The following is a 23,071-nucleotide window of genomic DNA, read 5'->3' as shown; positions in this document are numbered from 1 at the left end:
AAATTGTGCCAGGTAGCACTGAGTTTTGAATAATCATAAACAAAACAGCAAGCATCCGTTTCCCTTTCATTCATTGGTTCATTCATTTGTGTGCCCTTAGATTATGAAATAGCATGTGCACTGCTGTGTCAGCCAAGTTTCTCCAGAGGAACAGAACCAATAGGAAGTGTGAGAGGTTTATCTCAAGGACTTGGCCAAGCAGCAATATGCAGAGAAGACAACAGGAGAGAACCCGCATTACAGCTGGAATCTGAGGTCAGGACTCTCACTTCCTGGGTGGGGCGCTCCCTAGGTTTCTTTCTCCTAAGACATCCACTGAACAAATCTCACCCAGTAGTCACCCTGGCGACTACTCAGCTTTCCTCAAAGCACACTACTCTAAATTTTAATTTCATCTAAAAACTACCTTCACAGCTTAACTACACTGAACAGGTATTTAGGTGCTTAGGTATCTGTCAGCCAAGCTGACACCAGCAGAGTCCTATGTGCAGCACATGGTGAGCTTTCAACAAATATATGATGAAAAAAATTCGTTCACATTATGGTGCCACTGAAGTTAAGATAGGTACTTATGTCTGTCAGCTTAAGTTAATTTATGCTGCAATAATAAAGGACCCCCAATTTTTAGATTTGAGACAGGACTCTTGTTTGCCTCTGTGTATACCTCACTAGCTCCTGAGTTTCTGGGAGATTCTCGGTCTCCCATTTACCCATAGGAGTTTCTGAGATCCTCAGTCTCCCACCTACCAATAGGAGGGCTGGGATGCATACATGCTGTCTTGTTCAGCTTTGTGTAAGTTTGGGGGATTGGAATGCAGGTCCTCACACTTTTGCAACAAGCGCCTTAACCTCTGCACAATCTTCCAAGCCCTAATATATTTAATAGCATAAGATTATAAAGGTTTTCCTTTTGTTTATATAGTATAAACTATATATATATATATATAGTTTATATAGTGGCTGCTGTTCTGCTGTGCACCACTCATCCTGAGACACAGTCAGTCTCTGCCCAGAACACAACCTACTTTAAAACAAAAGATCATAGAAGTTCCTGTTTGGATATACACCTTTTGCTTCTATTTATACATTTTTGGTCCAAGTGATTTCATGGTTGATCCATGGAGCCAGGTTATATAGCTGACCAGCAGAGGAAGCAGTAAGCACTTGTGGAAATAGCTACATAAAGCTGCAGGGAGTCCAGGTCCCAAAAAGGAGGTGTGGAGTCGGTGAGGGAAAAGTGGAGACTGGCACGGTCTGAGGGTGAATAGGGACGGCTTCCACTTTAATGAAAAAAGGCTACACTGTTTATAATTGCACACAGGATTCAATGGGAGCAAAGGGCATGTGGCTTGTGATCAGAGATTGTGGAAGCTGGCATTGACCTTCACAAGTTAATAGGCGCCAGTCATATACTAATGGAAGGGCCACAAGTTCCTCTTGCCAGAGATAAGGATGACTTTTTTAGCAAGCAGGAACTTTCTTCAAACCCCTGAGGAAATGGGGGCTTTTGTCTAAATGCCTGACTTTGGGAAAAGGACTTTCTCTATTAAGGAATATTGAAGTTTTAAAATTTGGCTTAGTTTATCTAAAAACTAAAGCTTAAAGTTAGCAAAAAGGAGGCTATACAAATATTACTGTGAAACTGAGTAGACCTTAGGAATCTATAAATCTTGATTATCAAATATACCTACCTTAGTTTTCAAGCATATATTACTCATCTAAATTTTGAAGCACCTTGGTGTTAACTTGTGTGGGAGTAGGCATGCTATATGGTTCCGTGGTGGTGGGGATTTTTTCCAAAGAATTATTTTGTTTAAAGAGACTGTCATTTTATACATTCTTGTATTTCAAAGCCTGAACAAAATTTCCCAAAGGAAAAGGCATAAGGGAACTCCCATAACACACAGTGAGAATCATTAAAAATGAGAGTAAAAGGTGCTGGAGAACTGTGATCTGCAAAGTTGAAATGCTGGAACTTGGTCAAGCAGCAATGGTTGCCATACAGTCAAGATCAGACAGGCCATTGTTACAGGTTGAGTTTGGTCCCCCTCAATTACATAGGTTGAGGCCCTAACTCTCAGTACTCAGAATGTGGCAATAGGAATAGGGTCATTCGGGACTCATTGGATTTGGAGCTAAGGGCACTGGCTGCTTTTCCAAAGGACCCAGGTTTGATTCCAAGCACCCACTTGGTGAATCAAAACTGCCCATAATCCAGTCCCAAGAGATCTGACACTCTCTTCTGGGCAGTATTGCTGCACACCGTGCACAGATTACATGTGGACAAACATTCATACACATAATAAATTAAAATAAAGATTTGACTGTTATTTTAAAAAAAGAAAAAAAGAAATAGGTCCATTGCATATGTAATAGTTAAAATGAGGTCATTAGGGTGGGCTCACATCTACCTTGGCCCATGGGTTCCTCATTTAAGAGGACACACAGAGAGAACCTTGTATAAAGCACATGGCCAAGACAGAGGGATTTGTCTACAAGTCAAGGATGCCAAAATTGCCAAGAAATCACTGAAAATCAAGGAAGATGTTCCCTTCACTCCTTAGGATGAAATGTCCCTATTCACAGTGGTCTCAGCCTTTTCAGCCTCTAAAGGCAGTGAAGAAACAAAACAAACCTCCCATTTCTTAAGCATTTGCTTTATTAAAACAACCAGAGGAAATCAATTGACTAGCTGTATTAGTCAGGATTCTCTAAAGTCACAGAACTTTAGAATTAGTCTCTCTCTCTCTCTCTCTCTCTCTCTCTCTCTCTCTCTCTCTCTCTCTCTCCACACACACACACACACACACACACACACACACACACACACACACACGGGAATTTGTTGGAATGACTAACAGGCTGAGTCTAACAACGGCTAGCTGTGAAAGGGAAGTCCAAGAATCACGAGGCTGGGTGTCTCAGCTGGTTTTCTGGATGTGCTGGAATCCTGAAGAAGTAGGCTCCAAGGCCGGTGAAGGAAGGGATGTGCTGACAGGCTAGGGCAAGCAGGTAAAGAAAGGACTGATGACCCTTCCTTCTTCCATTGTCCTTATATAGGCGTCCAGCAGAGGGTGTGGCCCAGATTAAAGGTGTGCCTTCCCACCTCAAGATCTGGATTAAAGGCGTGTGCCATCTCACTTCAGGATCAAAAGAGTGTCTTCTAGCCTTAAGATTGGGATTAAAGGCATGGTGGTCTTCCTGCCTCAACAACCGGATGACAAGTGTGCCCTCCATTTCTGGATTGTAGCTCATTCCAGGGATAGTCAAGGTGACAACCAAGAATAGTCGCACTAGTGGCAGGTGAGAAGCCACTGAACCTCAGAGAGGTTGGTTAACTGATTAGAATGACAATGGCCAGGGAGAGGCTGGAGTGTTGCATGTCCAGAGTCCAATTACAATGTATCTCAGGCTATCTTCAGCCCCCTTAGGACTCAGTATCTGCCTAACATCTTTATGACTAACTGATGAAAACCCTTTGAACTGTATTCACTTAACAGATCACTAGCTTTGCTAACCAAATGGCTGAGTGTCATGGATAATATCTGCGGTCCATAAAAGAGAGACTCCCTGCCCCTCACATACATGTACCTTGCTTTAACATCCCTACCTAATGTCTTAACGTGTATTTTAAAAGTGGCTAGCTGGACTTAGGTCTATGTTCATTACCATAAAAGATTCATCAGACTGTTACCACACTGGAACATGTAATTTGGGGTATCCTGGAGCTGTGTTCCATAGTTATTCATATTTGGCTCCTGAATAAGCTACCTCTTATCACCTTAGAGGTGAGGGTTGTGTCTTTACAGTGACAAAAGTCATATGACACTCTGCAACCAGAGTGGGGACAACCAGACTCAGCTGCAGAGGCAAATGATGGTTCTGAGACAGAGGCAGGCAGGTCTCTGAGTTTGAGGCCAGCCTGGTTTACAGAGTGAGTTCCAGGATAGCCAGGGCTACACAGAGAAACCTTGTCTTGAAAAACATACACAAAACCCCTATTTCCTGAGGCAGACCCAGGACCAGGACGTTAAAATGAGCTTCCAGATATATAAGAGAACATCTATAGGTCTAGTATGATTTTTGAACACAGCTAACCATGTGAAGTGCATTCTTCATCAGTTAGATTTCAGGTATGGCATATACATGAGTATTACACAAAGTTACCATTGAAATCACAAGCCACCGAATATTCCATCAGCTTGAAGTCAAAGGGTGCTGTTCTAGAGCTTCACCACAAGGTGGCAGGGTTGGCAAAGATAAGGAAAAGCTTCAACAGCGAATTCCTAACATCCTAAGAGCCTGCCTGCTACATCAAAGTTCCAACTGCATACATTTTAAGGACTTAACCCACAACACCCAATGCATGTAGGTGGGATGAGACAGCAACAGAAAAAGCCTCCCAAAGGAGAGGCTGAAGCTGAGGAAATCAAGGCTGTCAAATCTGTTCAGTAGGAGTCATTAATCAAGTTTACCTAGACGAGCCTAGGAGATGGCCAGAAACTACTGGAGGGCAAGAGAGGCCTAAAATAGAAATGGCAAAGCCATATACAAGGTTTGAGTGCACACACACACACACACACACACACACACACACACACACTTTGTTGTATCTTATTTTACTTACTATTATTATTATTATTTTTTATATTTTGATGTTTGATGCCCACAGTGATGGCACTTATTTCCTTCATTCCCTGGTATTAATAATACTACCTTTTAAATGTCTATTTTTGTTTGTTTGTTTAAAACACACTGGAAACGCTATACTGAAACATGATACCACCTCCCAACCTATGCTGTGGTTTCTTTTGTAAAGTACATAGCTGTTACTCAGGTTCCTGTGAAATCAGGGACTCTCAGGATAGCAGTAGGACATAATCAAGGACAGAGGCTTCCTCCAGCACGTCAGATGCCATTGATAATCCAGACCTTAGCTGCATGAGACACAGACTAAATCCCCATCTCCTCTGACATGAAAAACAATGATAAGACGGCTCATGCCACCTGAGAAAGAGAAAAGGATAGTTGGTACCTACAGCTCACAGGTAACAGATGGGGCCTTGAACCCCAAAGGGTTTTGCTTACCTCTGCTTTCCTTCACACGAGACTAAGTACAGTCACATTCCCCAAACTCACTGTCACAGAAGGACTGAAAACTGTACCACTCAAAACTGTCTCAGAATCATCAGGGAAATGAGAATTAAAATCACGAGACATCATGACGTGTAGAGAGCCGTGCACGGCCGCGCCGCAAGGATGGCACCGGCATCCGGCTTCTGCCTTCCTGATGGCAGGTGCTCCTTATTTGGCTAAGGCTAGGATCTGGCTTGCTTCTGCGCACCTGGACCTAATCTGGCTTGCTTGCGTATGTCTGACCCTAGCGGCATTGTCCACGTGGCACTACGGGGTTGATTGCCCAGTGGCTATAAAGGGCGTGGGCTGGCTTTCCCAGAAGAGTGAGTGAGTGTGAGAGAGAGAGTGAGAGAGAGAGTGAGAGAGAGAGAGAGAGAGAGAGAGAGAGAGAGAGAGAGAGAGAGAGAGAGAGAGAGAGTGAGAGAGAAGAAGATTGTTCAAGGTTCCTGAATAAACTGCTTGGAGAAGAGCCTGGTGTCGGGTCTTCCTTGCTGGCCGAGGCGGACTCGACAATGACGTATCCATTAAGATGTTTTGAGATACTGTTGTTGACAAAGATATAGGGCAACTGGGATACTTTTCAACCCTGCTGGGAAGACAAGGGGTTCAGGCCGTTTGAGAAATAGTTTGGTGGTGACCTAAAAATTAAACAATTTAAATGTAATTAAATATGATTAAAAATAAACCATACATCTCACTGTGATGTCTTTACAAGATAATGAAAAACTATGTCTAATAAATCAATGTACAAGGACACTTCACATATTTATGCACAGAAACCCTATCTTACAATCTCAAGGCCTGTCAAACAGGAAAAAGAAAAGCAGACAGGTGCCTCCACCTTCTGAACTAGTGCACAACAGCAAGGAAGTTCTCACAGATACGCTACACTTAAAATCACTGTATGTACGAGAAAACGCATGCAAAGGGCCACGTGACATGTTCCTGTTTACATAAAACACTGGAAGTGAACCAATCCTTACTGACAACATGCATATCAAAGGAGTAGGATTTTATCTTAGTGGAGGAGCATTTGTTTAGTGTGTGCAAGGCTCTGGGTTCAGTTCCTAGTACCACTGAGTAAGGCAGGAGCTTCAGCAGGGCATAAAGAATGTTTTAGGGGTGATGGAGATGCTGTGTGGTTGCTTGTAGTAGGGATTTCATGGTATATCTCTCCAGCAAGTAAATGATCATTGAGTTATCATCCTAAAGCTGTAGTTTGTTATATATAGACAGAGATGATTTGAAAAGGTCATCAGGGTGTTTTAAAATCGTGCCTCCTTTCTCTCTGTGTAAAAAAAAAAGTTCATCAGGCAAACATTAACAAAATTATGTCACAGATTTGAGATCTTCCAAGGTATTATTAGCTACAAATTCAGAAAGCCAGATGCATTACTTTATTTTGCCACGAGATGGCAGCACAAACATAGAATTCTCCAGCGATGATGGAAAAACTGAATGTAAAAGTTCAGTGGTCATCCTTGTGGATTTTTTTGACTCTCTATGAGAGGCCTTACTCTCTTTGAGGAGTGGGTGGAGGATGAGGAGGGAGGTAGGGGGAATAGAAAGAAGGAATGGAGGGGGAATTATGGTTGGTATGTAAAATGAAAAAAATTGAATAAAATAAAAAAATTCAGTGGGACATCTGAATTAAGACTTAAGAATGAAGCAATTATACCCGATGCAAAAGTGTATGTATTTAACTGAAAATTTTAAGCAACACATACTTAGTTGCTCTATTTTATACAGAATTATTTCTAAACTGGGTTTGGTGGCTCATTCCTGTAATCCTATAGTGCTGGAGGCTGAAGATAAAGGATCAATACAAATTTGATGTCAGCCTGGTCTATTCACCAAGTTTCAGACCAGCCTGGGCTCCATAGTGAGGCCATGTCTCTAACAACAAATAAGCAGACAGGCAGGCATCGTGACACATATTTCAAATCCAAGAACTTGAGAAGTAGAGGCAGGAGGATCAGCTCAGGGCCAGCCCAAGCTACCTAGCAAGTTCTAGGCCAGCCTAGGGTACATGAAACCCTGTCTGAAAACCAAAGAAAACAAAACCAACCAGCCAACAAATAAAATGCGTTCAGCATCTGTTGCCTGAACAAGTGATGAGGAAGGAATCTGGACTCTCTGGGAGAGTGTGCTAGAGGAAAATCCTACACCTCAACAGGAAACTAGGCACTGGCCACAACCCACCTCACAGGACTGATCCTCTGAGGGCAGGGAGTGTGAACTATTGCAGACATTTCCTAAAGTGAAGGCAAACAGACACCAAAGTCTGTTTCTGGAATTCTGGCTGATTTCAGTCTTCGGAAAAAGCAGTTCCTCTTTATTTGCATCAATTCATTCGCTTCCTATCAATTTGTACTAATTTGGTTTCTTTGAACTCATCACAGATGAGGATATAGCTAAGCAGGGGAGGGCTTCCCCAGCAAGTATGAGGCCCTAGGTCCAATCTCCAGTTTCAAAAAACAAAAAAGTGGGGATGGGTGGATGGATTCAGCCTGACATGGTATGTGGTGATACACACTTATAACCCCAGTGTTTACTGTTAGCCTCAGTTTTACCTAACACCCACATGATTACTAGACTAAACTCCCAGACTACACCCCTAATCTGAGCAACCCCCATTCTCTACCAATCCTGAAGCTAACAATGTGACAGCATCTGAATTCTGTGACAATCAAAATTACTGTATTGTTTCCCCATCTTGATGTAGCCTGCCTAACTGATGACCATCAATATATTGCGTAAATATATTGATTCATGACTATTAAATTTCACACACTCTTTCTCCCAATGGAACAAATTCAGGGCAGCTTGAATCTATATTCTTGGGCCATCCAAAATCACTCATATTTGGCTCAGGATAAACCATTTTCTTATTCCTCCCTCTATCTTTTTCCTTGGTCTCTCTCTATTGCCAGTTCTGGCCCTGAACTCTAGACTCAGGTGATTCTCCTGACCCAGAGCTGGGGTAGCTGGAACTATTGATGTCCTCTATCTTCCAACTTCTAGTGACTGTAGTTTATAGTCAACAGCCTGGCTGGCACACGTAACCCTCCAATGCCCTAAACTTTCCACTGCTGCTTTTCAAACACCATCCAGTCTGCTTTTTCATCCTCCAATAAGAATAACCGTTATCTCTTTATCTGTCTGACATTTTAAGGTTTATATTATTGTGTGTGTGCCTGTGTCCCTGCATGCAGCTGCCTGTAGAGGTTAGAAGAAGGTGTAAGATCCCTGGTGGGTTATGGGCTGTAGATGAATTTATGAATGGTCTTATTAAATAAAAAACACAGAGCCAAACATAGGGGTGAAAGCCTTAGAGAAAGATCAGGGAAATGGGGAGAGCCACAGCTAACCTCACCAACTCGGCAGCTTCCAAATGCGAGTTACTTCCTGTCTACCCACGCCTTGATTGCTTTGCTGTTCTGCCCTCGCATTGGCTCTGTTAGCTCAGCTACCTCACTTTCTCTTTCTACACAGCTCTGTCACTTTCTGTTTGTCTGTACAGACCTCCAGCCCTCTATGGTTGTTACTTGGATTAAAGGCTTGTGTCACCACTCTTGGCTCTGTTTCTTAGTGTGGCCTTGAACACACAGAGATCCTGCCAGCTAAGTGATAGGTGTGTGAATAGTCTGATCTGGGAACTGAATTTTTAGTCCTCTACAAGACTAGCAAGTGCTCTTACGGCTGATCCGCCTCTCCGTACCCTCCTCCAACCTTGCTGTGATTTTTAACACAAAGCCTCTGATAACTATGTCAATGTTTTGTGACAGGGTCAGTCCTTAAAATGGTAGCTGTTAAAAATTAAGCCTAGAGTCAACATGTAATTCAGTCATTCCATTGCTTGGGGGTGGTGGTGGTGAACTGTATGTCAAATAATCTACAGGTTTGAATAATGCACCGTTGGTGATTCTTGTCTGAGATGTAGATGAGAATCACTTAAAAACGTTTTTTTTCTAAGAATATTCCAGACTTAAGGATCAGCATATCTTAGTGTGAGTCATATATGTAATCTAATAAATTCCACCAATGATAATCACACACGCACACACACACCACTGTTATTGTTTGTTGGAGCCCATTTAGGTTTTACCCAGCAGGTCTACATAAAGAGGATGACTGGACCACGGGCCTGAGTGCAGGTGTCTGAGATGGTCTGCACTTGACTGTGCTGGGGGGAGGTCTTTTGCTCCACCCCTTGGCATTCCTTTAAATACCCTAGGGCAGAGACAGTTGAGGCCGAATGGACTGGATTAGGATCCAGGCCCTCTCGAGGCTATCTTGTATTTTCTATCTTTTTCTCTTCCCTCTATCCTTCTATCTAATATTTCCTGCTGCTTCTACTCCAGAGTACTCTGGGGAAATGTGGGGGTGAGATGGCCCCCCACAGTTGTTTATTTTTTGAGGCAGGGTCTCTATATATAGCTCTCTGACTGTCTTGGAACTCTCTATGTAGGCCAGGTTGGCCTTGAACTCACAGAGATCCACCTGCCTCCACCTCCCAAGAGCTAGGATTAAAGGCATGGGCCACTATACCCAGCTCACACCTTTTAGTATCGTAGTTTCATAGGATCGCATTGGGTGATCATAATTGCTTGGATTCAACCATCTTCTATGTATGGGGGAAGGGAAATTCAACATGCTCATGAGTTAGAAGTAACAATATTTGAAAGTTGATTATACTTTTTGAACTTTTAAAATCTACATAGTAAGGGTTGAGAGATTAGAATGAAGATGAACAACATGAAGCTCCTAACATTCTATCATGTTTGACTCATGAAAAGGACAATTAGAGAAAACTCAACCTAATATCAAATGCTCGCATTCACATTAGGGTATGAATTAAACAATGCCATGATTCCCCCAACTCGTTTCTTTTTGATAACCACTGAGTGATTTCAAAGTAAATCCTGGACCTTACTTCATTATATCTCTACTTATTTAGTATATCTCTTTGAAAAACAACTGGAATGTCATTACTGTTTGGCTGGAACCTCCAGCTCACCCCTGAATGATCCAGAGGGCCCCATTCCCCCCTCCAAACCCCACTAAGAGAGAGTCTCCAAATAAAGGAAAGGCACCAAAAAGCCCACTTCAGCATTCTTGGTGGCTACTGGAGCTTCCTCCCCTGAAATTGCCAGTCACTCAAGTCCACTTTTGACCATACTTGGGCACAAACCCAGCTTGTGGGGGACATGTCATCATCCCTTGTCTACAACCTATATAATCTCACCACTTTAGTTCAGGTGTGTGGCTTCTCCAGCCTCGATCTCTGGGACTGGAGAACCTGCCCCAGAGTTGCTTTGCTCAAATAAACCCATTGTTACCCTTTTTCAATTTAGCTTGATCTGGCTTACTGAGTTGGTGGAGAAACCTATTATCAGGGGTCGGAAAACCTATTAATAACCATAATTAATAATAATCCTTTGTCATAAACATACGACTAGTGCACATTCATCTTTCTCTTTAATTTTTTTCATATTATCAAATAGAAATGACAGGAGGGCAGTCTCGTTCTGCACTAAGCTCTGTAACAGATCAGGCTAAACAACAAAATGAATTCCTTACACCACAGACTAAGCTGCTCAGCTGACCACACATACAAGCAACCAGGAATACAGCTCAATAGCCAACTTTTCTAAGCAAACTGCACCCAATGGGCATGGCCACGAGCTGCCTTCTGTCTTAGTCCATCCACAAAGAGAAACTCAAGCAGCCTGATGTTTACCTTATGCACCACTTACTTTTCTGTCTTTCTGATCCCTGTCCCCACATCCCCCTGTCCCTCACTAGGAAAATAACTTTGAAATCATCAATCTACTGTTCAGCTTGTTTCCATCCTTTCCCATGTGTTAAGCCAGCTCCCCCTCCTAGGCCCCATGGAACACTTACTTCCTGAAGTGATGTGTTGCCCAATTCTAGAATAAAAACAGCAATTAAGGTCTTCAAACTAGGACTTTGTAATTTTGTCCTTTAAAAATTTGGTAGTGGATTGGGTCAGATTCCTCACCAAGGTCTACATGTTGCTATTCAGAAGTCATGGGTTGTAGAGGGCATGAAGTCCACATGCTTACTTATAGCACTAGAGAAGCCAGAGCTATTAAACACTCCAGCTTTTTTTCTTCAACAGAAGAAACTGACACCCGTTCACCTGGAAGGCTGGAGTAGATGTTGTTTAATAACCTGGTGATCTTTGCTATTCTGTGGAGCCAGCCCTCACCCAAATCCTCCTTATCCTGAGCATTGTTTTTCAGTCAGTGGAACCCATTCTTGTGGAAGGTCATAGATACTTTGCAAAAGGTGTGTATTTTGCAAGAGAGTTGTGATGTAATCACACCTTGAGCTTTACTGAGATAATTGTCATGCTGCAGATGTTTGAACCAGCCCTGCTAACTAAGTCAATGCTGATTGGCTCTCTTCTTGCCTCTCTTGGTTTATTTCTCTGCTGGCAGTACAGCTTGCAGGGACCCCCACGATGGGTCACCTCAGGGTAATACCTCTCAAGGCTGCCTCCCATCTACTTCCCATGCCACTGACTGACAGAAGCTGGCTCAGTTCTCCATCCTGTAGTATGACTCACATTCTGGGTTTATTTGCTTTTCCATGGCATTTCCCCTGCTTCCTAAATGCTACCACCTTTTAATATTGTTGTGCTGATCCCCTAACCATAAAATTATTTTCGTTGCTACTTCATAACTGTAATTTTGCTACTGTTATAAATAGTAATGTCAACATCTGATATGTGACCCCTGTGAAAGCATCACTCAAGCCACAAAGAGGTAATAACCCACTGATTTAGATGAACTGGAGGCCATCGGCCTGCACTTTTTTACTTTTAGTCAGAGTGACAGGCTTTGCTAAGTGGTGGGGAATCTTATTTTAAAGTGTGTTGCATTTCTTCCTACTGCTGTTGTTAACAATTCAAAGACGTGTTTCATTAAATAAAAATTAAACTGCAATCAGGAGGCTGAGTCAGCAAGTAGCTGACAGGAAGTGGTAGGAAGAAACCACGCGTAGCAAGGGCTTTTTACAAGAGGGCTGAGAGAAGGATTTGTGATGGGAGGGTGGGGTGTTTTTGGAAGATGCCAGAAAAGAGAAGTTAGCTACTAGCTATTCAGCCTCTCTGACCGAGCAAAGTTCCACCTAAACTGTTGAATCATGAATTCTTTAGATTTAGATAAATTTTCTTAGTAGTTCTGCAAGAGTCAGTGCCTAAGGGAACAGAATTCCCTCAGGCTGCAGCCCTTGCTGCCAAAGCCCTTGCTTAAGTGGCAGGCACTGTAGATAATAAAAAACAGGTAACAACAGCTAAGCAAACAGAATTCCTACTTGAGCACAGACAGCAGAGCCTGGCGCAGTGAGGAATACACTTGTCATGATTCCGATTTCTCATTTGTAACACACAAAAACTTACATTCCAGTTGAACATTTCTGTGAACATAAAATAAGAATGGCCAACACGAGGAGCCACAGGCAAGCAAGCAATTGCTCAAAGAACCAAAGTTCTCATCAGTGATGAGACAGAATCCTTCATTCCACTAAAATACTTACTAAAAGTCTCTTGAAAATGGTGTCTTTTTTTTTTAACTAACATGAGAAAATACATAGAATAATTTGTCTGTCTGTGATAAGCAATACCTACAGCAGAAGTGGAGAATCCAAGGACGTTCGAAGAATAAATTGATTTTAGAAGCTGTGCTCGGCTGCCAAGGGAGTAGAGTCTTCTCTGGGCCAAAAACATGCTGGAGAAGAGAAACATTGAAAGAGGAGTCATGTGTGTAATCTACATCACTACCAGTCACCCGGAGGCAGCTGACAGAACACAAGCTCATACAAATATGAACATAGTAAAAGTTTTAAAATTGCACTTATTAATTGTGAGGTGTGTGTGTGTGTGTGTGTGTGTGTGTGTGTGTGTGTGTGTGTGTACAGGCATACATGCATGTGAGTGTGGGGCTCACAGGACAATTTGTGGGGACTCAGCTCTCTCTTTTGACCATGTGAGTTCTAGAGATCCAACTCAGGCTGTCAAGCTTGGCAGCAAGCATGCTTACCTGCTGAGCCATCTCACCAACCTGGAACACATTTTTGACAACTAAACTAACTTCCTTCCCTCTCTCCCTCCCTTCCCTTTGGACTCTCATTCTATTCTATATTATTCATTTCTGGAATCATCCTAATGTTATTCTTCTGTATCTTATAAAAATATATACCATAAAGGAAATATGCAAGTGATTAGAATCAAGATGGAGTCACTTGTGTCAACCAGAATGAAACCAAGTATATACAGCAGGGAGGCTATAAAGCTACAGTTGTTACAAGTTTGTTTTGATAATGATTATCACAAAAGACTACCCACAGGCTGGCAGAGAGAACAGTGCAACTTTATACACAAGCAACTGTGTGTTCAACTTGGGACCAAGGCAACGCCTTGTAAATCACAAGTCAAAGGATTTGTAGGTGGATTTTTCATTGGGACCATGTCTCCAATAGTGACATGGAGACTTATTATTGATTATGAAAGCTTGGTCGATAGCTTAGGCTTGTTTCTAACTAGCTCTTATAACTTAAAATAACCCATTACTTTTAATCTACATTCTTTTACGTGGCTTGGTTACCTTTACTTTGTAATGCCCATGCCGCTTGCTCTGTGCCCTGGTGTCCCTACCCTTCTCCTTCCCAGAGTCCCCTTTGCCTGAAAATCCTGCCTAGATATTGGCCATTCATCTTTTTATTAAACCAGTCACAGTGACATATCTTCACACAGTGTAAAGGAATATTCTACGACAAGGATTAGTGTTTCAAAATATTTTATATAATCCTCCGTGTGTGTGTGTGTGTGTGTGTGTGTGTGTGTGTGTGTGTTTTAAACTTCTCCATGTGTATTGAGCATAGTGTTGTATACTTGTGATTCCAGCACTCATAAGAGTAGGTAGGAGGATCATATGTTTGTGGCTAGCCTGGACTACATAGCAAGACTGTTTCAAAATGCTGAGTGACTGGGATACAGCTGAGTGGTAGAGTGCTTGCCTAGCATTGGCAAGGTCCCGTGTTTAATCCCAGCATCTTAAAACAAAACAAAAACCCGAAAGCCACCTCCCCTGGAATGCCCTATTTGAATATGCCCATAGATTTCTACGGCACTGCATTTCCCCCATGGTGCTCTGCCATTCCCAAATAAATACTATACTCCTTTGAGAAATGTTCTCAGACCCATTGATGTTTTATTGAGATGCACAACATTTAAATCGTTTTACACTGGAGATCTGTAAAGATATTCTAAATTAAATATAAAGCTTTTAGGCCAGGAATGGTGGCACATACCTTTAATGCCAGCTTTCCTATTCATTTATTTATTTTTGAAGTATAGTCTCCTGTAACCCAGGCTGTCCTCAAACTCTGTAGCTGAGGATGACCTTGAACTCCTGATCCTCTGGCCTTCACCTCCCAAATGGGATTATAGGCCTACACTATGACCTCCGGATGACTTTTGCTTTTTAAATAAATGTGTTTTTAAATAATTGCTCCAATGCATTTAACACTGTATACTGATATTCACCAACAGACTAAATAAATTGATACATTCAGATGTCATGACGTTGGGAAAAAAAAACGTAGCTGGCTTTGGTTTTTCTCTAAGCACAAGGGTCTGTGAAGAAAACTAGAAAAATGTGAATCAGAGTGACCCAGCCTATCTAATCACAGCACACGGTATATAAAGCCTGATACATATGATCAACAGAAAAGTCAAACTGCCACTTTATCATCTCTAGAGTGAACTGATTCAGAAGGAAGACTGTGAGCAACCTAGAGATTCAAAGTTAGTGAATCGTTGAAGGCAAAATGCAAACCTCAAAGGTAGGCAAAGCATTCAAAACTCAGCTTAAAAACGCTTGAAGTTTTGTGCTCTGAACTTACCACTCAAGCTATCAAGTTACAAATCTGCCCCAAGTGAGGTACACACACCCAAAGAATAGTTAGAGTTTAGTGAATTTGACAACGTCCAGAATCTTCAGGTGATCGGCAAGCTCAAGAAAGGTTATCCAAGATACCCTTAAAAGGGCTAGAGCTAACTAGCAAGTACCCATTCGTTTTCACATGCCATACCTGTGAGTCCACTTCCGGAAGGTTTATAAAGTTCACTAATTGCAACAGAGGTAGGTGAACAAGGTTCTGGCTTGGAAAGTACAAAGAGGTGTTCAAGGCCGTATGAAAAGAGGAAGCACGGAAAAATTTAGTCAAAGTTTATCAGCATGAGTTAAGAGGCACCATTCAAAAACGGCTTGAATGTAGAGACCGGAGGATAAGTGTAAGATCGCCCTCTGCTACATAATTACTTGGAGAACAAGAGACTGCCTCAACAAACAAAAATCTATCACGGATGAACTGGAGTCAGTGCTACCCTTTCAAGAACGCTTTCTAAATACCCCAAATTACACAATTAAGAGTAAAAGAACAGAGGACTGGGGTCCAGTGATCTCGGGGCCCTTCTTTCTCCAAAGAAGAATGTGTCAACCCCAAGGTTGACCCCCGCAGTCTCCGCTGCGATCCGACCCAGAGCCTTGTAAGGGGAGCTTCTCCAGCCCTCCGATCCCCCTAAGGCTCCCGGCTCAGCAAACTCCGCACACTCCGGGCCGCGTCACCGCGCACCAAGTCCCACGCCCGCTCACCTCGTTCTCCCGGTTCGAATGCGACTCTAGCCTCAGTCCGGAGGTCGCGAGGTGGCGCGGGGGGGCAGGTCCCGTGGGAAAACCACTTTGTGTGCGGCATGGGACCCTCCTGGAGGGCGGAGGGGGCGGGGTGGAGGCGGTGTCTGGCTCTGGCCGGGGATTGGCCCTGGCATCAGGGCTAAGGGTACGGATTGGCTGTGGGGTTCTCCAATCCCGGAGCGCACTGTGAGAGAATGAACCAAGCAGCCAGTCTGGGAGGACCGGGCGTGGCCTCAGTTTTTTTTATCCCGCCTAAAATGGGTGTGTGCCACTGGTTGGGGAGGGACTGATTTGGTAAGGTGGGTAAATTTCGGCTCCGGGTGGATTTGGAGCGGGTTCTGGTGAGGGACTGGAAGATGCTCGGCCTGTGCTGTGTACAAAAGGGCTTGCAGGAGTCTGTTTGTCCCATCTAATGGGGCGAGAGGAGGGAGAAGGAACCCTTTCTTCGGAACTGTAGTGATGCAAGACCTAATGGGCGGAGGAGGCGAGACAGAAGCAGGAAGACACCTAGTAACTAAGGAGGAAACCCGAACTTGGGGGGAAAAAAGAAGAGCGCCGAGGCACTGCCAGGGGTTGAGGGTAATCGAAAAGTATCTGTTAAGAGCCCAGTTTGGGGTTTAGATGTTCTTCCTCTTGCTTTTAAAGAAGTCTAGGTGGTGGTGGTTGTGGGGTGCACAAGAGCAGCTGAGCGTTGTGCATGCATGGAGGAAATAGCAAAAGCAGGCTTTGATTGGATGCTCCGTCCTTGGCACAGTGAGTCTCTTCCGTGTTTTGGTATGATCATTAAATGAGCTCATTGTAAGCAAGGGCGCTGGGAAGACCCTGAACTGATGGATCCATGAGTGGGAAGATTTTTATTATAGGTATGAGAGAGAGAGACTAGCCAGAGACCTTTGGGAAAGGCCAGAGCAGTCATGGCTACCTCTCTGGGCAGAGAGGAGAGAGCAGACTGGCCAAGACTATGTCTCTCGGGAACAGAGGGAAGAGCAGGAACAGAGAAAAACGTAGTGGGTTATAAAGACAAAGAGGTAGCTGCAGGGATCCTGTGAATCGGAACAACCTGGAAGTTTAGGGTAGAGGCGGGAGGGGGCTTGAGGGCCCTGTGGCTTTGGTATGCATCATATATCTCAATAGTCGCGTGGCTCTTTCTTCCTGGCAGACAGAAAGTTTCACAGGTCCCCGAGGAATTCTGCGAGTGAGTCTTTGTCTCTCTGCCAGCAATCCTACAGTCCAGTTTGAGCTGAGCCAAGACTTTTGGACCATGTCAGTGAATCTGCCCTTTTTTTTGGGGGGGGCGGGGGTTCTTGGAGCTTTTCCCTGTCAGCCTAAAACTCACAACGATCTCGGAATGGCTTTATCTGCAGTTGGTGTTCTGTTGACATTGCTGTGGATGGACTGGGAAACCTCAGAGTTTGTTCTGGAGGTTTTTAAGGTTTAATGGCTGTTCGGTTGCTTTCCTTTTCTCTCTGTTTTTCTCATGCAACCATTACAATAAGCTGCTGGCTTGTTATTTCGAAACACACGGTGTGTGGCATGAACACTGTTCAGGGATTCTGGTGTGATTAGACTGGTCACGTGATGAAATGCTGCCTTTTTTCTTTGATTTGCGGTTTTCTTGCCAGTTTAAATGTGATTTTTGCAGCCCTCTTGGAGACAACACAGAATCCACAAGTTGACGTTTTTTGTTGTTTTGTTTTGTTTTATTGAGACAGGGTCTCACCCCACAACCCAGACTGGTTTCATTGTTTAGCCCAGCTTGCTCCCAAACCCTCAGGAACCCTCCTGCTTCAGCCTCCTGAGCACCAGGGTATACAGGCATGCAGCACAATGCTCAGCTTGCAAGTTGTTAACTCATCACTTCCCATCTACACAACAACAGTGATATTGGCCTTAGTTTAAATGTTTCCAAAGCCTTAGCAGAAATTGTGCATGTACCCACAGAAAGGTTGCTAAGGGCAACTGAATCTTTCTCTGTGCATGTAATTTTCTCTGGATCCAATGCAGCTTAGCTGTTAACATTTGCCATTTAAACTAATCTGTCATCTTTGAACTGTTTTTTTTTTTTTTTAAAGGGAAAATGACTTTACATAGCAGTATGGTAGGGAAAGTGGTTGAAAATGTGGGGTGTATATGTAAACTATAATGATCAAAACTGTCCTTGGGGAAAGCCCAGCATAGCCTTCCAGACATGGATTCATGGCACAGCTTCTAGCTAAGCATCAAGAAATGTGAACACAGTCAAATATCTGCTAGGTGTGAACCTGGTGGGAACTGGTCTTTGCTGAGATGTCTGGTTTCCTTCTCTCTGAGACTTTACCCCTTGGGACTCCTGTACCACATCCATAAAGGTGCATGTAAACTTTCAAGGAATGCTCTGTAACAGGCTGTAGGTTCTCAGGCCTAGAACTGTCCATGAAGGCTTCCATCTTGTCTCCTCTGTCTGTCATGCTGAACTCAGTCATTCTGACATTGCTATTGCTCCAGAGTCACTGCTTCAGGCCACCTGCACACTTGGGCCTCGAGGTAGTTGACTTCAGATGACTCAGATTCTCTGCGTTCTTAAATACTGGATGATGATGAATGCTTTGTGTAAAGTAAAGCAGGAACAAGAACCTAAACCTACGTCAACCTCCTGAAATCCTCTTGTGATGTGTACTAATCCAGTGGTAAACATTGAGGGAGAAGCATCAGAAATGGAGCCAGGATGATAAAATACCATGTGATGTCATGTTTAAAGCTTTCCATGTAGCATTTACTATGTCCCAGGAACCCTTTTAGGCTCTGACGGTGCGGTGCTGTGGTGAATAATAACAACAACAAAATCAAAAAGACCCAGCCAACTGGGTCTAGGAGAAAAATATGCACAGTTAATGTTAACACTCGCAGGTAGTAATGAAAGTGACAGCCAGGAGAGGACGCACTTTGCTGTTGAATTTCACGTATCTGGCGCTTTGAATCAGGTGATGCTGTTGAGTGCAAGACACGTCACTAAAGATATGTTTGGATGGCTTTGGTAGGTTTCCACACTCCCTACCTCTTCCTTCCTATTTCAGATTCTTTTCTTTTTGCTTCTTTTTCTCTACTGCTTGTCCAGCCAGGGGATATATTTAAGATATATTAAGGCGATGTGACAACATATTGTATGATCAAGCAGACAGTTCATTCCTAAATCAGAAAGAGGCTCTCCACTCTAGGGCATTATTTTTCTGTGAATATTTGTTTAATGTCTTTATTCACAGTTAGACTGTTAGCTACTTCCCAGTTCTTTTTAATTAATTGATTACTAATTAATTTTATGTATAAGTGTTTTATTTGCATGTAAGTATGTATGTACATCATGTACATGTCTGGTGCCCATCAAGATCTGAGGAAGGCACCAGATTCCCTGGAACTGGAGTTAGGGATGGTTGTAAACCACCACATAGATGCTGGGAATCCAGCTTAGGTCTCCTGGAAGAGCATCTAGTGCTCTTAACTACTGAGCCATCTGTCTAGCCCCTACTTCCCAGTTCTTGGCAGAGCGCCTTGTTGGGGTTCAACCCAGAGTTCTCAATAAATAACCAGTCTAGCTTAGGCGGTTGTGGTGGTCCATGTGATCTCACCTACCTTCCCAGAGACACTGTTTCTGATCTAAGCTGGGAAGATCTCTGTTATAAAATGTGGGAGAGTGTCTTTTAAGCTTCTTTTAAGCTTTCCCCTCTCCTCTGCTTTCCTGTACTGTGGGAGGGGCCCTGGAATATGGATTTGAATGGCAGACAAGTGTTTGACATTGTGAATTTTGGGCCATATTTCTTTCCATTTTATTAGGATGAAAGGCTGATACATATTGCTAGATGTATTTTAGTGTCCACTGGGACCTAGCCAATGTGGGGTACACACCTTTGTTACTGTTGTACCACCATGCCCAACAAGGATGAAGTATAGAAAGCAGGTCTGAACCACCTTCACAGAGTCTGGGTGCTCAGTAAGAGTTGTTTTAGTACATTCTGAGAGTCGAGGATCATGAGTTACTCAGCTGAGCTCTATTCTTAGAGTGGTTTTTTAACATAGAAACCCCATGTTTGGTAGATTTGCAGCGAAATTTCACTTTTTCTCTAATTACTGTTTTGTAAATTTTGCTTTCTGGTTGTTCATTGCTTGTCTATAGAAATGGTTGAAGTTTGTTTTTTGTTGCTGGTTAGGAGTGTGTGTGTGTGTGTGTGTGTGTGTGTGTGTGTGTGTGTGTATAAAATGTGTGATGTGTGTGTTTTTAGTGAGCATATGCATGTGTGGATGTAGAGGTCACTAGGTGTCTGTTTCTTGATTGCTAGCCACATTATTTTTTAAGACAGAATTTTCCCACTGAATCTGGGTTCATGTATCTGGCTGGACTGGCTGGCCATCAAGCCCCACGTACCTGCCTGTCTCTGCTCCACCTTCCCCAGTGTTGGGTTACAGATGTCTGCTGCCTTGCCCAGCTTGTATGTGGGTGTTGGGTACCCAAACTCAGGTCCTCATCCTTGCATGGCAGGCGCTTTACTAACATAACCACCTCTCCAGTCCTGTGACTGTCAATATTGTCAACTTGGCAGGATCTAGAATCATGGAGAGACAACATCTGGATATGGGACTTTCTGGATTAAGTTGGTTGATGTGGTTAGACCCTCCCTAAGTGTGAGTGGCTCCATCCATAGGGTGGGGTACCAAACTGCAGAAGGAGAGAGCTAACTGATCACCAGCATTGTCCTCTGTGCTTCTTGACTGCAGATACAATGCAATGTAACCAGCCATACTTCATGCTTTCCCTGTCAGTCAGTGCAGACTGAACCCATAACTGAATACAGAATGCCTACTCCTCTTTTCCTCCCTAGTCCCCCTTCTTTTTTTCTGACACAGTATTACTATGTAGCCTTGGTTGGCCTGGAACTTGCTGTGTAGACCAAGCTGGCCTTGATAGGAGGTCTGGGTGCCTTTGCCTTACAAGTGCTGGGATTAAAGGCTCTACCACCATTCCCACCTACACCTTTCTTTTCTTAAATTGCTTTTGTTAAGTATTTTGTCACAGCAACAAGAACAGTAAATAACACATTGACCTTGTATCTTTTGGCCTTATAAAACTCACTCTTCAGTAGTAAGAATAGTTTTGTAGGTTCTAGGGGATTTTCAGTCATATAATCTGCAAACAAAGACAGCTTTATTTTATCTTGTCTGATCCTCATGCCTTTAGGGTTTTTTCTTGTGATACTGTTTGTCTTAGTTAGGGTTTTATTGCTGTGAAGATATACGATGACCATAGAATGCTGTGGGATATATGGCAAATGTGTTGCTAATTAATCAATAAAACACTGATTGGCCGTTGGCTAGGCAGGAAGTATAGGCGGGGCAAGGAGGAGAATAAAGCTGGGAAGTGAAAAGCTGAGTCAGAGAGACACTGCCAGCCACCACGATGAGAAACAGCTTGTGAAGATGCCGGTAAGCCACGAGCCATGTGGCAAGGTATAGATTAAAGGAAATGGATTAATTTAAGCTATAAGAACAGTTAGCAAGAAGCCTGCCACGGCCATACAGTTTGAAAGCAACATAAGTCTCTGTGTTTACTTGGTCGGGTCTGAGAGGCTGTGGGACTGGCAGGTGAAAGAGATTTGCCCTGACTGTGGGCCAGGCAGGAAAACTCTAGCTACAAATGGCGTCCAACGTGGTGGCAAGAGTTTCCACCTAAAACCTGAGAAAAGATTCTAAAACAGAGCTAAAAACAGCTTCCTAATTGTCTCTCTCAAATGAGCGGCAGCTGCTGGTTTAAGCTACTTGTGGGTTTCTGGTGTGCGTGCTCGACCTGCAGTATGGTGGGAATGAGGCCTCTGCAAGTGGCACATTAAGCTGCATGGTGGATTTAGACTTTGCAGGTACAAAACAAAAAAAAGAGGTTTTTGGGCTACATGCTGCTTGGATAAAAGCATAGACCCACGATAGCTCCCAGAGCTGGCGGTAAACGTAGCCATGTTGGGAAGCTGAGGTGGGCAGAGCCAGCAGCCACAGCTGCTGCAGTTTAAGGCAAGAGATTCACAATAAGACAGATTCAGATGTAATAGTTTACAATGTGTGTAAAAGATACGTAGGCTTGAAAGAGACAAAAAAGGTGATATATAGAGTTATAGAAACAAATACATAGTTTTAAAAAATAAAGTCATTAAAGAGACAGTAAAGGTAGTATAAAAAATAAGCCACGTAAAAATGGATATTACACAGAGAATCTGGATTGTGTTGTCTTTGGGACTTTTAACTGCAGAAAAACATTTGATTGTAAAAGCTGTTGAGTTATGCCAAAATGTATATTTTAAAGGTACCTTGACTTCAAAATTTGGATATAAGGATATGTTACTTTGGAAAGGAGTCTCTGCTTTTGTTCCCACAGAAAGCTAAAGGCTATGGAATTGTTTCAGATTAAGATACATCAGGTTTGACCAGCCAAGACCCCCTGAAAGATCTCCGATGACACCATGGCCCAGATGATCCAACATCCAGAATGGTTTGAAGGCATCTGGCTCAGAGGATACAGCCTCATGGACTATTCCATAATTCTAAAATTTTCTTTGTTTCCCTATAAGATACAGCGCCCCCCTTCCAGCAGGAAGTAGTAAGAGAAGCTACGCCCAAATTCCCAAATTATATGTAATTTTACTTTGTTAAGGTTAAAACCTTCCTTTTTGAAAAAAAAAAAAAAGGGGGGGGAAGTGCTGTGGGATATATGGCAAATGTGTTGCTAATTAATCAATAAAACACTGATTGGCCGTTGGCTAGGCAGGAAGTATAGGCGGGGCAAGGAGGAGAATAAAGCTGGGAAGTGGAAGGCTGAGTCAGAGAGACACTGCCAGCCACCACGATGAGAAACAGCTTGTGAAGATGCCAGTAAGCCACGAGCCATGTGGCAAGGTATAGATTAAAGGAAATGGATTAATTTAAGCTATAAGAACAGTTAGCAAGAAGCCTGCCACGGCCATACAGTTTGAAAGCAACATAAGTCTCTGTGTTTACTTGGTCGGGTCTAAGAGGCTGTGGGACTGACAGGTGAAAGAGATTTGCCCTGACTGTGGGCCAGGCAGGAAAACTCTAGCTACAATAGAAACTTTTTTTTTTTTTTAAGATTTTTATTATGAAGACAATGTTCTGTTTACATGCTGGAAGAGGGCACCAGATCTCATTACAGATGGTTGTGAGCCAGTATATGGTTGCTG

At 43.1% G+C, this 23,071-nt stretch overlaps 1 protein-coding gene and 1 long non-coding RNA gene across 2 annotated transcripts in view; one reads left to right on the top strand and one right to left on the bottom strand.

Annotated features, from left to right (window-relative positions):
- LOC131913621 (uncharacterized) overlaps positions 1–4,573 on the top strand; it is a 54,757-nt gene extending 50,184 nt beyond the window's left edge. The window contains exons 4-5 of the long non-coding RNA XR_009379938.1: positions 101–255; positions 3,061–4,573. This is a non-coding gene — a long non-coding RNA (uncharacterized LOC131913621). The remainder of the gene's footprint in view (positions 1–100; positions 256–3,060) is intronic.
- The window catches only part of Kyat3 (kynurenine aminotransferase 3), a 48,509-nt gene extending 32,569 nt beyond the window's left edge, over positions 1–15,940 (bottom strand). The window contains exons 1-2 of the mRNA XM_059266361.1: positions 15,822–15,940; positions 12,794–12,893 (exon numbers count right to left, since the gene is read on the bottom strand). Coding sequence (XP_059122344.1) covers positions 12,794–12,892 — 99 coding nt within the window. The 5' untranslated portion in view covers position 12,893; positions 15,822–15,940. The remainder of the gene's footprint in view (positions 1–12,793; positions 12,894–15,821) is intronic.
- Between the last annotated feature and the right edge of the window lie 7,131 nt (positions 15,941–23,071).

Source organism: Peromyscus eremicus, chromosome 6, assembly GCF_949786415.1.
Source record: "Peromyscus eremicus chromosome 6, PerEre_H2_v1, whole genome shotgun sequence".
NCBI classification, from domain to species: Eukaryota; Metazoa; Chordata; class Mammalia; order Rodentia; family Cricetidae; genus Peromyscus; species Peromyscus eremicus.
Note: the sequence above shows the minus strand (reverse complement) of the source record. Positions and strands in the feature narration are given on the sequence as shown.